We start from the raw sequence: 14,611 nt of genomic DNA, 5'->3' as shown, positions 1-14,611 counted from the left end.
AAAAAAAAAAAAGCTGCTTCAAAGCTCAAACATTGGGCTTCCCTGGCGGCACAGTGGTTAAGAATCTGCCTGCCAATGAGGGGGACACAGGTTCGAGCCCTGGTCCAGGAAGATCCCACATGCCGTGGAGCAACTAAGCCCCTGCGCCACAACTACTGAGCCTGTGCTCTACAGTCTGCAAGCCACAACTACTGAGCCTGCATGCTGCAACTACTGAAGCCCCTGCGCCTAGAGCCCGTGCTCTGCAACAAGAGAAGCCACCACAATGAGAAGCCCGTGCACCGCAATAAAGAGTAGCCCCCGCTCGCTGCAACTAGAGAAAGCCCGTGCACAGCAACGAAGACCCAACGACCCAACACAGCCATAAATAAATAGATAGATAGATAAATGAATGAATGAATGAATGATTGAATCTGTGAAGCAACAGCTAGGAATTTAACTGAGAATGCTTTTACCTTAACAAAATTATCAGGAAACATTCCTCTTCTCCCATTTAGTTCTCCTTCTAGCCATCCTTCCTCCTGTAGTTTTCTCACGTTCCTGATGATTTCCCCAACTCGAATAGTTAACTCATCATCATGTACAGCATCATAGTCATACTCCACAATATAGTCAACTAAAAAAAAAAAGAAATAAACATCTAAAGCTTAATTCATGAAATACTATTAACCATGTTAATAAACTTAAAACTAAGGAAACTGTTTAGCAATGATAATTAATATTACAAAGGTACCATCAAAGCTTACCTCAGTTTTAAATATTTGGCTACATCAGCAAACTTCTTGATTGCCTGAGTATAATGCACAGTACCAGTTTTAAGCAGGAACCTCAACACAACATGCAATTTACATTGTCACTTACTTTTCCAGTCAGCTAGAGATCCTTTTTGACAAACTCTAAGGTGGTTCCCATGATCCCCATCTCTTGATATTCATGTCCTTATGTAATTCTCTCTCCTTAAGTGTGGACATGACCTATGACTGACTTCTAACCAACAGAATATGACAAAGAGGATGGATTTGTATGTGATTACATAAGATTGTAACGTCCACCTTGCTAGGAAACTGCCACTTGCTGGCTCTGAAGATGCAAGATGCTTTATTGAGCTGGCCTATGGAGAGGGCCACATGCAAGCATCTGAGGAGGTCTCTGGCTGACAGCCAGCAAAAAACTGAGGCCCTCAGTCCAACAGCCCACAGGGAACTGAATGATGCCAACAACCACATGAGCTTGGAAGCAGATCCTTCCCCAGCTGAGAACCCAGCCCTGATCAATACACTGACTGCAGCCTTGTGAAGGACTCAGCCATGCCCAGACTGGTGAATCACAAAAACTGTGAGATAATAAATGTATATTGTTTTAAGTTGCTAAGTTTGTGGCAACATTTTTCACAGAACAGTAGAAAATGAATACACCCTGAAATGAAGACTCTTAAGGATCCATTTCACCTCTTTTAAGTATAAGATTTTAGGTTATAGGACATCATATACACATAGCATTAACATTTTCACTAGCCATACCTCCATTCATCTTTTCTTCCTCCTATAAAAATGATAAGAAAAAAGAACACTCACACACACACACTACAACCAAAAAAAAAAGGAAAGGGAGTATGGGCAGACACTGCTGGCTGCCAAACCAACAGCCATTCCCACACTGACTCCTCTTCCTTCGTCCTTTCTCACTGAACCATGATGTTGTTCAGGTATATGGAGACCCTGTACTTTTACAAATGAGGCTTCTCTCTCAGTCCTAGAGGGTTAAATCTTAACTATTCTAGACCAGCACTTCTCAAACACTAATGTACAATCAAGTCATCCTGTTGACTTGGGAATCTTGCTTAAATGTAGACTCACTGAGTAGGTCCCAGGATACCTAATGCTGCTGGTCAAAGAGGCAAAGGTCTAAAGATAGTTGATTTACAGTTAGTTCCATTCATATGCCCTCTCTCTCCCTCTCTCTCTCTTCCTCTCTCTCTTCCTCTCTCTCTCTCTCTCTCTCTCTCTCTCTCTCTCTCACACACACACACACACACACACACACACACAGACTGGTTTTCAAATACACATGTGATGGATCGACTGACCAATACAATGTAAGCAGGGGTTCTGGGAAGGTTTCATTTGACCTTATAAACAAAACACAAGGAAGGAATGTACTCCTGCAGACTCTGGATGTTCTTCAGTGAGAATGTAATGAACAAAACTGCTACAACTAGTTGAGACAAGAAAAACAGCAGATCTGATTAGAAGAGAAGAAAGATGAAAATGGCCTGGATCTTTGCTAGATTCATTAAACTGCTAAGTTAACCAACTCTCTATCTCCAATACCTTTAGATTTCTTGTTATAGTAGTTTTTTTCTTAACTTTTAAATAAATTCTAGATGGGATTGTATTTGCAGCTGAAAACATCCTAACCTGAGAAGGGAACTAGTGAGAAATTTTTTAAATTTGTGAAAATGGATCCATAACTGATAAAGCCAGAAGCCCAGAGAACTTAAGGAAACTATAACTGAGACATCAAACTGCTCTCCAGAACCCCAGAAAGGCTAGAAATTCAGAAAAGGAGTGCTCATAGGAAATGTAGAACTGAAACCAGGGAAATTAATATCTGTATGGAAGAGCTGACACCCATTATCAACCACAATAACCCTGAGACAATAATGCTTTATAGGCAGGTATTTTTTTCGCAGGTAAAAAACTAAAGGGTTCATCTCAGACACACACACACACACACACACACACACACACACACAATAGTTTGGGGAAACTAGTATAGCTACTATGGATGAGTGATGGTTTCTTAGAAAAATGACTACTGATTTCCAGAATTTTGAGGTCTCCAGAGCAATGGGCAGCTCCCAACCTACTAATTCTAAAATAAAACTTAAGTCCTACCCACATAAACAGAGTTCCCAATTGGCTTTTTATTTATTGTTTATTCATAAATATGAATAGTACACAATAGTTAATCATGAAAGACCATGATAAATTGAAAAATTACTCTTGGATGAAATATACACCCACCTCTCCCCTTCCAGAATTATTCAGTCTTAAAGTTATTAGGTGTAGAAAAGCATAGTGCGGGGAGAGGAGGCCAAGGTTGGGAAGGAGTCTGAGAAGGCGTGAGAAGACGGGCCAAAAAGAGCAAAGAAGGTATCCAAAGCTGGGGGAGGGGTGGTAGTGATGCTATCAGAACCAAAGTAGGGTGAGAAGGATGTCCATCTATGGAGGCTCCCCTAGTGCAGCCTATCAGAACTCTAAGGTAGGGTGAGGAAGGCATTCATGCAGAGGCAACATGATGTGGTGTGCCAGCACCCAATCACAGTGGTGAGGGCATCCAAGCCTGATGGGCAGCTTAATGAGAAATATCAGAGGCCAAATGGTGCTGGGGGTAGGGCCAGATTTCCATGCAGAGATGTCAGAGGGTGGAGGCAACCTAGAGTGGGGGCTAACAGCCCACACAGAAGAAAAGAGTGTCCATATAAGGGTGGGGTGACAGCAGAGATGGAAGACTGATTACATCCAGGGGAATCAATCAAATAAGTAAATCTATTAAGGATAATGGAAGCCAAGTTTCTCTATGAAAGGGAGTTACAAATATAAAGGGAAAAGGCTTCATTTGATCCTGTGATATTAAACGGGAATGAGAAGTATCATCATGAACTCATGGTTTTCAATACATAGACATTCACATATATATAAAACACACCCCCACACCATACACACCCCCCCCACACACAAGCTCTGTCCACTGAAAGGGCCTGAAACCGCAACATTCCAATGGCAATGAGCAAACCTAATGCCGAGATCTTCTAAAAACCATTTTCGGGCTTCCCTGGTGGCGCAGTGGTTGAGAATCTGCCTGCCAATGCAGGAGACACGGGTTCGAGCCCTGGTCTGGGAAGATCCCACATGCCGCGAAGCAACTACGCCTCTGAGCCACAACTACTGAGCCTGCGCGTCTGGAGCTTGTGCTCCGCAACAAGAGAGGCCATGACAGTGAGAGGCCCGCGCACCACGATGAAGAGTGGCCCCTGCTCTCCGCAACTAGAGAAAGCCCACGCACAGAAACGAAGACCCAACAGCCAAAAATAAATAAATAAATATTTTTTAAAAATAAAAATAAAAAAAAATAAAAACCATTTTCTACTGAAAGGAAGCAGGAATCCTTGGGAAGATAGGCAATTCCACGGCTAAGGCAGGAAAAGTACAAAATAAGCCTGAAACATGGTGTTGTGGCAGAAAGCAAAGAAGTTCTCAAAAAAAGATAAGGTGATGCCAAAGGACACAGAGAAGTGATATCAGAACGGCTCCTACTCACCAAATCAGGACAATCTGAGCATCAAAGTAAATAATGACTGTAATAGAATATACCCCACTGAATAAAGTAAGAAACCATAAATAAATGTTAACTTCTTAAATTTTATAACTGAATTGTGATTAAGCAGAAGATCCTGACTTGTAGAAAATACTAAAATATTCAGAAGAAAGGCATAAGTCAGGTAAAAATTCTTTGTACTGTACTTTAAACATTTCTACACCTTAATGTTTAAAAATTATAAAGGATTTAAACATGTACACATTTTTATCTTCAAGAGATGTAATAAAGTTCATAAAATCAGAACAGAATGCTACGAAAAAAGAAATGAGAAAATAAAAAGCATTTGGAAATACATCTTCCAAAATGTCTTTTTTTTTTTTTTTTTTGCAGAGGTGGAGACAAACCCAAAAACCTTTACAAAAAAAGGTAAAGGAAAGAGACATAAAGAAAATATGAAAGCAAATATGACACAGATGATCAATCCAGACAATCCAACATCCAATTAACAGTTAGTTCTAGGGGGGGAAAAAAGAGAAAAATAGAGAATAGACAATGAAATAATACAAGAAAATATTCCAGTGTTATATGAAACATATCTTCAAATAGAAAGAGGTCTGTGAGAGTCCAGTACAATGAACAAGTAAAAAAGTAAGTACTCACATCTAGGTGAAATTTCACAACAAAGATAAACATATCCTAGAAAGCTCTCTGAGAGAGTTCCCATCTACAAAAGAATGACAATCATATTAGGAGACTTCTCATTGGCAATACCAGATTCTAGAAGAAGAAAAATTAAAAAGGCAAAGCCACTTAAGTACTGAAGGAAAATGAATTCCATACTCAGTCAAATCAACAGACCAGTATAGGTTATAACATTTTCACACAGACAAGGACAAAGAAAATTAACTCCTACATATGCAATTACATGACGTTATCCAGTAAGAACCAAAACAGAGGAGGATACAAAATTCAAGAAATAGTGGAGCCAGGCTTAGAGTGAGAAAAGTTCTAAGATAGCAATTGTGCAACAAATCTAAGGAACAAACAGTCTAGATTAAGCAAGAGACAGAAAGTTCTAGGAGGTATTTGGTGGCAAAAAGAAGTGAGAGATAGACTGTGAAATTTTATACTATCCTGAAGAATCTGGAACTCAAAGAGACAATACAGCTAGATAAGGAGAGGAAAAACTAAAGATGATTACAAACTCCTGGAAAGGCAAAGAGCTATACAATGTTGAGAATATAATCATCATATATACTACTTGGCTGCACAGTAAAAACTATTTACATGGTCATAATAAAAATAATAACTAGTTTCTGAGTTAACATTGAAAATCAATCTCTAACAAAACAAAAAGACTAAAATTATGGTTACAGAAGAAAATATAAATGTTAACAAGCCTTCACATTACAGTATAAAGTAAAGATTAGGGAGGTTGATAAAGAGAAGGATAGAGGTACTAATATCTTCACCATACAAAGTGCTAAGTCCAGAAATACTATCTTACTTGCTGAAAAGAAAAATAAGAGTATAACTATATACTCAGAATTTAGAAAGGTAACCAAGAGAGAAATAAAACCATGTTGAGATAAATGGAAAACAGATGTGAGATTACAATAAGCTAAATCGTTACCTATCATATCAGAAAGTTAAAAAATGAAAGTATCAAATCAAAAAACAGCTACAGAAACTTGGGAAACTTGTTATTTAGAAATACAAAAGCCAAAAAAATTAAAACTGAAAGATAAGATAGTTCAAAGTTGTTTCCCTCTGAAGAATGGGAATAGAAGTAGAGAACAGTGAGGCAAGGAAATGCTGTTTTTTCATTATAAGTCTTTTAATACTTTTCTATTTTTATAGCATATGCAGATATTATTTGGATAAGATTTTATTTTTTTAATAAAAGCACTAAGTATTAAAGTGGCTTGTCCAATATTATTGCAAATGTTTATAACTCATGATTCTATGTGTTATAATTAAAAAGTTTACTGAGTCAAAGATAATTTATTTCTCCTAAAGAAAACACCATATGGTAAATAAGGTTAAATTCTTGCCCTTTTAAACATTCATAATTAGGCTTGCAATATAATGTTAAATAAGAAAGGTTACAAAACATAGGTATAGTAACAACGTATTTTTGTAAAAAAGGAAGAAACAAAAATATGCATAGAAAAATATAAAGAGTCACATTCCAAAATGTTAATGGATGCCTGAAGGGATCTAAGATGCTGTTTGTTATCTCCTTTTCTTCCATCTTTAGTAAAGAATTAAAAGGGGTGGGTAGATTGGGAGTTTGGGATCGACACGTATACACTGCTATATTTAAAATAGATAACCAACAAGGACCACTGCACAGAGGCAGGGAACTCTGCTCCGTATTCTGTAATAACCTAAATAAGTATTTGAAAAAGAATGGATACTGAATCACTCTGCAGTATATCTGAAACTAACACAACACTGTTAATCAACTATACTCCAATATTTAAAACAAAAAAGAATTAATCTCAGCCAAAAGAGAGGTTAGGAATTGGCCTCATCCTGATCTCTAGGAAGAGTGTTTTTGTTTATTTAAGGACTCTGAAGTTCCTTAGGCACCTCTGTTTACCTGAGGACTTTACCAAACGAGGTCATTCATTATCTTGGGGGCTTCACACCATGTAGCATCTGTTCTACCTCTGGAAGGGCTAGACACTAAAAGTCAGTCACATGGGCAGTCAACTACATCTTCTCTATAAAACTCTGGACACCAAGACTCAAGTGAGCTTCTCTGGTTGGCAATACTCTGCATGTTGTCATACATCATCACCAGGAGTTAATGCTGTTCAAGACTTCAGAGAGAGAGAATGATATCACACCTGGAACCTTCCTGGACTCTGTCTCATGCTTCTCTCCCCTTGGCCAATGTGCAGTACGCGGGCCTCTCACTGTTGTGGCCGCTCCTGTTGCGGAGCACAGGCTCTGGACACGCAGGCTCAGCGGCCATGGCTCACGGGCCCAGCCGCACCACGGCATGTGGGATCCTCCTGGACCAGGGCATGAACCCGTGTCCCCTGCATCGGCAGGCAGACCCTCAACCACTGCACCACCAGGGAAGCCCCCCTTGGCCAATTTTAATCTGTATCCTTTTACTATAATAAACCATACCCAAGAGTATAACAGCTTTCAATGAGTTCTGCAAGCCCTTCCAGCAAATTGTCAAACATGAGGGCAGTCGTGGGAACCCCCCCAAATCTGCAGTTGTCAGAAATGACAGCATTCTTATAAACACCCACACCTTGGCATTTTTCTACACTAAACATATAATAATTGGGTAAAAATAAGTTACTAAAAACACTGATGCTCACTAGACAGTACGTAACAATTGTATTTACAGAAAAGTTAAAACTGTTTAATAAAAACTCATTTAATTCATGAGTTTGCTATACAAACTAGCATGCAGGCCATCATTCCAAGAATCAGCACCCTCCATATTGTGCAAACTCAAAAAACTCATTCTTTCATTGAAAACTGGTACATTGCAAAGCAAATTAAACTTTTATATTTCAAACTAAACAAAACTCTTCCACCATTTAAAACAATTGTGTTTGACTAATTCTCTTCACTTTTAAGTGCCTGCTTAAAGTGAAGAAATAAATGTTGACGAAAAACATTTGGGAGGGAAAAAAAAAAAAAAGAAAATGTGTACATCCTGAAAAACACTCTAAGATGTATAAGGTATACAGACCCTTGTCTATCACTAATGGCTCTTTCTACCTGACCTACTCTCTATGAAATTGATCATTTAAGATTACACATTTTGTTTGTGGATTATTCATCTTTCATTTCAAATGTGACTACCAATGAAAGAGAAAGTAAAATTTAAATTACTTTAGCTACTTAACAGTTTATTTTTATAGTGTGAAGAAAGCAACCCAAATTAATCACATATCATATTTCAGGATTTATGTGATCTGCAGGGTAATAAAGATTTTAAAATATGGCATCAAAAAAGACTCAAAGTAGAAGAACACTAGATAATTTGGACCAACCCTCACAGGAAGACAACTAAAAAAGCTGGACGCAATATAAAAATCACCTTCTTAGACAGACTAAATTACTAAAAATATATGTTATCAGGTGAAACTGAAGTGAGAACTGGAACCCAGAGAAGTAACTATGATACTGGGGCTACTTTCGCTCTGGAAAGTATTTGCCGATTCTAAAGACATGACAGAGGCTAAGCAGCACTTTCAGCAGCTTTGCCGTTCTAGGATTTGAGAGTGGAGTTCAGAAACTATCGAGGGTGGTAACTCTGAGAATCTACATGCACACTTTGGGAAAGGACCCTAAATAACTGCACCCAAGCACCGTAGCCCAGTTTAATGTTATGTGGATGACTCAGGAAACCTCATACCATTCGAGTGGTTCAAGACAAAAGAGAAGTAACCAGAATCCTCTCTGGGAGAAGATAACCTAGACATAAAATTATGTCAAGAAATATTTTTAGTCTACAACATCCAGAGACAAGGAAACATAACCAGGCATATAAAATGCAAAAACATCATAAATAAGTACCTAGAGAAACAAGAAACAGAAGCATTTCAATGAACTCCATATACTGAACTTATCAGATGCAGACTTGAAAACAATAACATTTACCATGTTCAAAGATATAAATTACAGACTGAAAAACTGACACAAAGCTCAGTACTGCAGATAGTGAGAAAACAAACTTGAACCACACAGGTATTCTAGAACAGAGAAAGACAATAACCAAAAATAGAAACTCAATGGATGAGTTTAAAAGTATATTACATACAGCTTCAGAAAACTAGCTAAAGGGCAGACAGGTAAATATCAACAGAAACTAACCAAAATGCAGTCAAGAGGGACAAAAATATAGAAAATATAGATGAGAATGTAACAGACATAGAAGATATACTAAAACAGTCTACCATGTTTAATTGGAGTCCCAGAAGGAGAAAATAAGAACTATCTGAAAAGTTCTGAACTCACCAAACTGATAAAAGACATCAATCTATGGAGTCAAGAAGTCTAAGCAATTCCAAATGGAATAAATAAAAAGAAATCTGCAACTCAACATAGTAAAACTGCAAAATATCAAAGAGGAAAAAAAAAATCTTAGAAGAGACAAATTCTTAAAAGGTTACCAAAGAAGCAACACTTAAATGGGCTTCTCAGCAGCAACAGCAGGAGCCAGAAAGCAGCAGTTTTGTATTTTCAAAATGCAGAAAGAAAATAGCTGCAAATCGTGAAGTCTGTACCAGAGAAAATATCCTTCAAACCAAAAGCAAAAAGATAAGCATGGGCATCATCAGAAAATCTAGAAACAGCAAATGCTGGAGAGGGTGTGGAGAAAAGGGAACCCTCTTGCACTGTTGGTGGGAATGTAAATTGATACAGCCACTATGGAGAACAGTATGGAGGTTCCTTAAAAAACTAAAAATAGAATTACCATATGACCCAGATATCCCACTGCTGGGCATATACCCAGAGAAAACCATAATTCAAAAAGACACATGCACCACAATGTTCATTGCAGCACTATTTACAATAGCCAGGTCATGGAAGCAACCTAAATGCCCATTGACAGACAAATGGATAAAGAAGATGTGGTACATATATACAATGGAATATTACTCAGCCATAAAAAGGAACGAAATTGGGTCATTTGTAGAGATGTGGATGGATCTACAGACTGTCATACAGAGTGAAGTAAGTCAGAAAGAGAAAAAGAAATATCGTATATTAACGTATATATGTGGAATCTAGAAAAATGGTACAGATGAACCAGTTTGCAAGGCAGAAATAGAGACATAGATGTAGAACAAACATATGGACACCAAGTGGGGAAAGTGACGGGGGTGGTGGTGGTGGTGAGATGAACTGAGAGATTGGGACAGACATGTATACACTAACATGTATAAAACAGACAACTAATAAGAACCTGCTGTATACAAAATAAATAAAATAAAATTCAAAAATTCAAAAAAAAAAAAGACAAGCAAAAAGCAGAGTTTACCACACTGAAAGAAACTCTGAAGGTGTTTTCTGAGCACAGCAGGAAAAGGGGAACACATCCAATATCCAGAAAGAGATGCACAAAGGAAAGAAAAGCAAAAGAGTGGTAAATATATAGGTATATAAACACTGAGTAAAATAAGAAAAAATTAACTCAAAATGGATTAAAGACTTAAACTTAAAACTTGAAACCACAAAATCCTAGAAGAAAACATAGGCAGTAACCTCCTTGTCATTGGTCCTGGGGATGATTTTTTGGATTTGACATCAAAAGGAAAGGCAACAAAAGGAAAAATAAACAAGTGGAACTACATCAAACTAAAAACTTCTGCACAGAAAGGAAACGAAATGAAAAGACGACCTACAGAATGGGAGAATATATTTGCAAATCATATATCTTATAAGGGGTTCGTAAGAACTCATACAACTTAATAGCAAAAAAAAAAGAAAAAAAAAGAAAAAAAGAAAAAAAACAGTCTGATGTAAAAATGGACAGAGAATCAGAATAAACATTCTTCCAGAGAATCCATACGGATAGTCAACTGGTACATGAAAAGATACTTAACATCACTAATCATCAGGGAAATGAAAATCAAAATTTCCAGCTATAAAATAAGTAAGTCCTGGGGATGTAATGTACAGCATGGCGATTATAGTTAATAAAACTATATTGCATACTGCAAAGTTGCTAAGACAGTAAATCTTTGAAAAGTTCTCATCACAAGAAAAAAAAATTGTAACTATGTATGGTGACGGATGCTAACTAGACTTACTGTGGTGATCATTTCTCAAAACATATCAATTTCATATCATTATGTTGTACACCTGAAACTAATATACTGTTATATGACAGTTATACCCCAACAACAACAACAACAAAAACATAAATAAGAAGATGAAAAAGGAGGAGGAGGAAGAGGGAGGGGGAGGATGTGGAAATTTTAAATATTAGGAAGATTAACAACAGCTATATAAATCAGGAGTTAAAGTATTCTAAGATCCCTGTATGGTACAGAAGGAGAGTAAAGGTAGCAATTAATATTAGATTTTTAAAAGTGAAAAAGGCATGTGGTAATCACTAAAATAATACAGTATAAAAATGCTAGACACAAACAAACAAACCTGACTTGCAGTTTCAGCTCCAACATGGAAGAAACTTGGAAACTGTCACTCCCACCCTTACAAGAAGAAAGTTAAACAAATGGAAAATCAGTGACTTTCTTTGGACGCATCAGAGAATTGAGGACACAGGGCAAACCACCACCTCAAGATATGGAGATCAGGCATATCCAGAGAGTCACAGCTAAGATCTACTAGACCATCTCAAGTAGAAACCACTGGAGTCATAAACTGGTAAGAACACTGTACTAGTTTCCCAGGGCTGTCATAACAAACTATCACAAACTAGGTGACTTAAAACAATAAAACTATTTTATTCTCTCATAGTTACAGCTTTGGTGGCCAGAGTACAAAATCAAGGCATCATCAGGGTTGGATCTTTCTAAAGACTGATATAGAATTGCTCCACACCTCTATCTTGGCTTCTAGGGGCTGCCAGCAACCTCTGGCATTCCTTGGCTTGCATAATTCCAACCTCTGCCTCCATGGCCCTCCCCTTCTGTGTCTCTGTCTCAAACCTCCTTCTCCGTACTTTTCATAAGTACACCAGTCACTGGATTTATGGCCAATCCTAAATCTAGGATATCATCTTAAGATCCTTAGCTACATGTGCAAAGACTCTATTTCCAAATAACGTCACATTCATACGTACCAGGACTTAGGACTTAGACATAACATTTTGGGGGCAAAAAGTCAATCTACTACAAAAACTGAAAACAAAACCTTTTATGAATTGCTGGAGGCTAAGTATGGAATAGCACAAGAGTAGAAAACTTCTGGGGACCAAAGTCTCAGGGGAGCCCCCACCCTTTTGTGGGTTTTACTTCCAGGAACCCCACCAGGTTCTCACAGTGAGGAGCCTATAAAGATCTCCTTGTGGTTCTGGCAGAGAGGAAAGGGAAAGTAATCATTGTGAAATAACCAGTACCCAAAACACAGACCTACTCTCCAAGAAAAAGACTTCACCAGGTCCTGATCCCACCTGTGGAAAGGGTATAAGGGCATTTCTCTGATTCCAGTCCCCTCTTACCTTTCTGTCTCACATGGAGAGGTGGAGGGGTGGGGAAATAAGAAAGACGTCACAGTCCCAGGACACAGACCCACCAGTAGTTTGAGATTTAATTGTAAGATTATAGGATGCTTCCTCTTCCCAGCGCCTTACAACCATACCCATGGGGCTCCATTATAATAAGTTAATTACCACTGAAAGAGTTACATGATGCAGATGCTGAGAAGGAGTTCTTAGGTAAACCCAAAGACAGCAGGGGAGACAAAAACAAGGACACTAAAGGAATTTGATGCCTCTGGCACCTACAGCTAGAACAAATACTAAAAACAGTACACTCCTAGCCAGATTAATATAAAACCTCATACTAGGGACTTCCCTGGCGGTCCAGTGGCTAAGAATTTGCCTTCCAATGCAGGGGACGCAGGTTCTATCCCTGGGTCAGGGAACTAAGACCTCACATGCTGCAGGGCAACAAAGCCCACAGGCTCTAGAGCCCGTGTGCCACAACTAGAGGGCCTGCACGCCGCAACTACTGAGCCCACGCACCACAACTAGAGAGAAGCCCGCATGCCACAGAGATCCCACATGCTGCAACTAAGACCCAATGCAGCCAAATAAATAAATTTAAAAAAAAAACCCTCACACTAAAGACCTATTGATCTTAGCTCCTTTTACCTAATACATCATGTCCAATTTTCAACAAAAAATTACATGTCATGCTTTTAGAAGGCAAGAAAAACACAGAGCCAGACTCAAGTATACATGCATTTTGAAATCAAACAGGGAATTGTAAATAACTATAATATATGTTAAGGGTGATAATGGAAAAAAACAAATAACATGCAAGAACAGATGTATAAGGTAAGCAGATAGAGACTCTAAGATAAACAATCAAAAGGAAATGCTAGAAATCAAAAAACACTGTAACAGAAATAAAGGATGCCATTGGTGGGCTCATCTACCAACTAGACACCACCAAGGACAGATTCAAGAAGCTTGAAGACAGGTCAACAGAAATTTCTCGAGCTAAAATACAAAAAATAATAATTTTTGAAAAAACAAAACAGAACATCCAAGAACTGTCAAACAATTTCAGAAGACACAGGGACTCCCCTGGTGGCACAGTGGATAAGACTCCATGCTCCCAATGCAGGGGGCCTGGGTTCGATCCCTGGTCAGGGAACTAGATCCCACATGCATGATGCGACTAAGAGTTCACATGCCACAACTAAGGAGCCCACGTGCCGCAACTAAGACCTGGTACAACCAAATAAATAAATATTAAAAAAAAAAAAGACACACATGAAGAAAACCTCAAAGTTTTGGTAGTTTGATATAATCTGAATAACTATTTTTTAAATTGAGTTTGTAGTTTAAAAACCTTCCAAAAAAAGAAATCCCAAGGCCCAGATGTTTTCCCTGGCAAATTCTACCAAACAATTAAAGAAAAATCTGCCAATTCTACATGGTGAGATACTACTATACACCTATTAGAATGACTAAAATACCACGAAGATGTGAAGCAACTGCCACTCTAATATATTGCTAGTGACAATAATAATAATAATTAAAAAACAGGTATAGACACTCAGGAAAAGAGTTTGGCAGTTTCACATAAAGTTAAACATACACTTACCATATGACTCCTAGCTACACATACTCCAGAGAGGTAAAACTTAGGCTGACATAAAAACCTATGCACAAATGTTTACAGCAGCTCTGTTCTTAACTGCCACAAACTAGAAAAATCCCAATGCCCTTCAATGGACAAACGGACTAAAAAGAAAAAAAACCTGGTACAGTCATACAGTGCAATCCTACCCATACGAAGTGACTCTGGTAATGCTGGAAATGCTCCCAAGAAACAGAGAAAAGGTTGAATTGCTTGACAGGTATCAATACACCGACTGAGGTCTGCAGCTGCAGTTGACTGCCATTTCAAAATAATTGAATCCAGGGTAAGAACTATTGTTAAATTTTTTTAAAAAAAGGAAATTTGTGAAGCTGTCACTGCAGCTGTGCCAACATAGCGAAAACCATGCACTTTTTATTCATACTGAAAATACAAGTTTTAATTCAGGATTGCTATAAGAAAGGCATACCTATAGACTCTAATAAGATTCAAGAAAAAAAGCAAAG

General features: G+C 38.0%; 1 protein-coding gene across 2 annotated transcripts in view; it reads right to left on the bottom strand.

The window, feature by feature from the left end:
• Positions 1-14,611, bottom strand: part of CD2AP (CD2 associated protein) — a 108,226-nt gene that overhangs the window by 72,900 nt on the left and 20,715 nt on the right. For both annotated transcript variants that reach the window (XM_007451910.1, XM_007451909.1), the window contains exon 2: positions 456-616. In XM_007451910.1, coding sequence (XP_007451972.1) covers positions 456-616 — 161 coding nt within the window. The remainder of the gene's footprint in view (positions 1-455; positions 617-14,611) is intronic.

This window comes from Lipotes vexillifer, unplaced genomic scaffold, assembly GCF_000442215.2.
Source record: "Lipotes vexillifer unplaced genomic scaffold, Lipotes_vexillifer_v1.1 scaffold147, whole genome shotgun sequence".
NCBI lineage: Eukaryota > Metazoa > Chordata > Mammalia > Artiodactyla > Lipotidae > Lipotes > Lipotes vexillifer.
The sequence above is the reverse complement of the archived record's forward strand: the minus strand, read 5'-3'. Positions and strand labels throughout refer to the sequence as shown.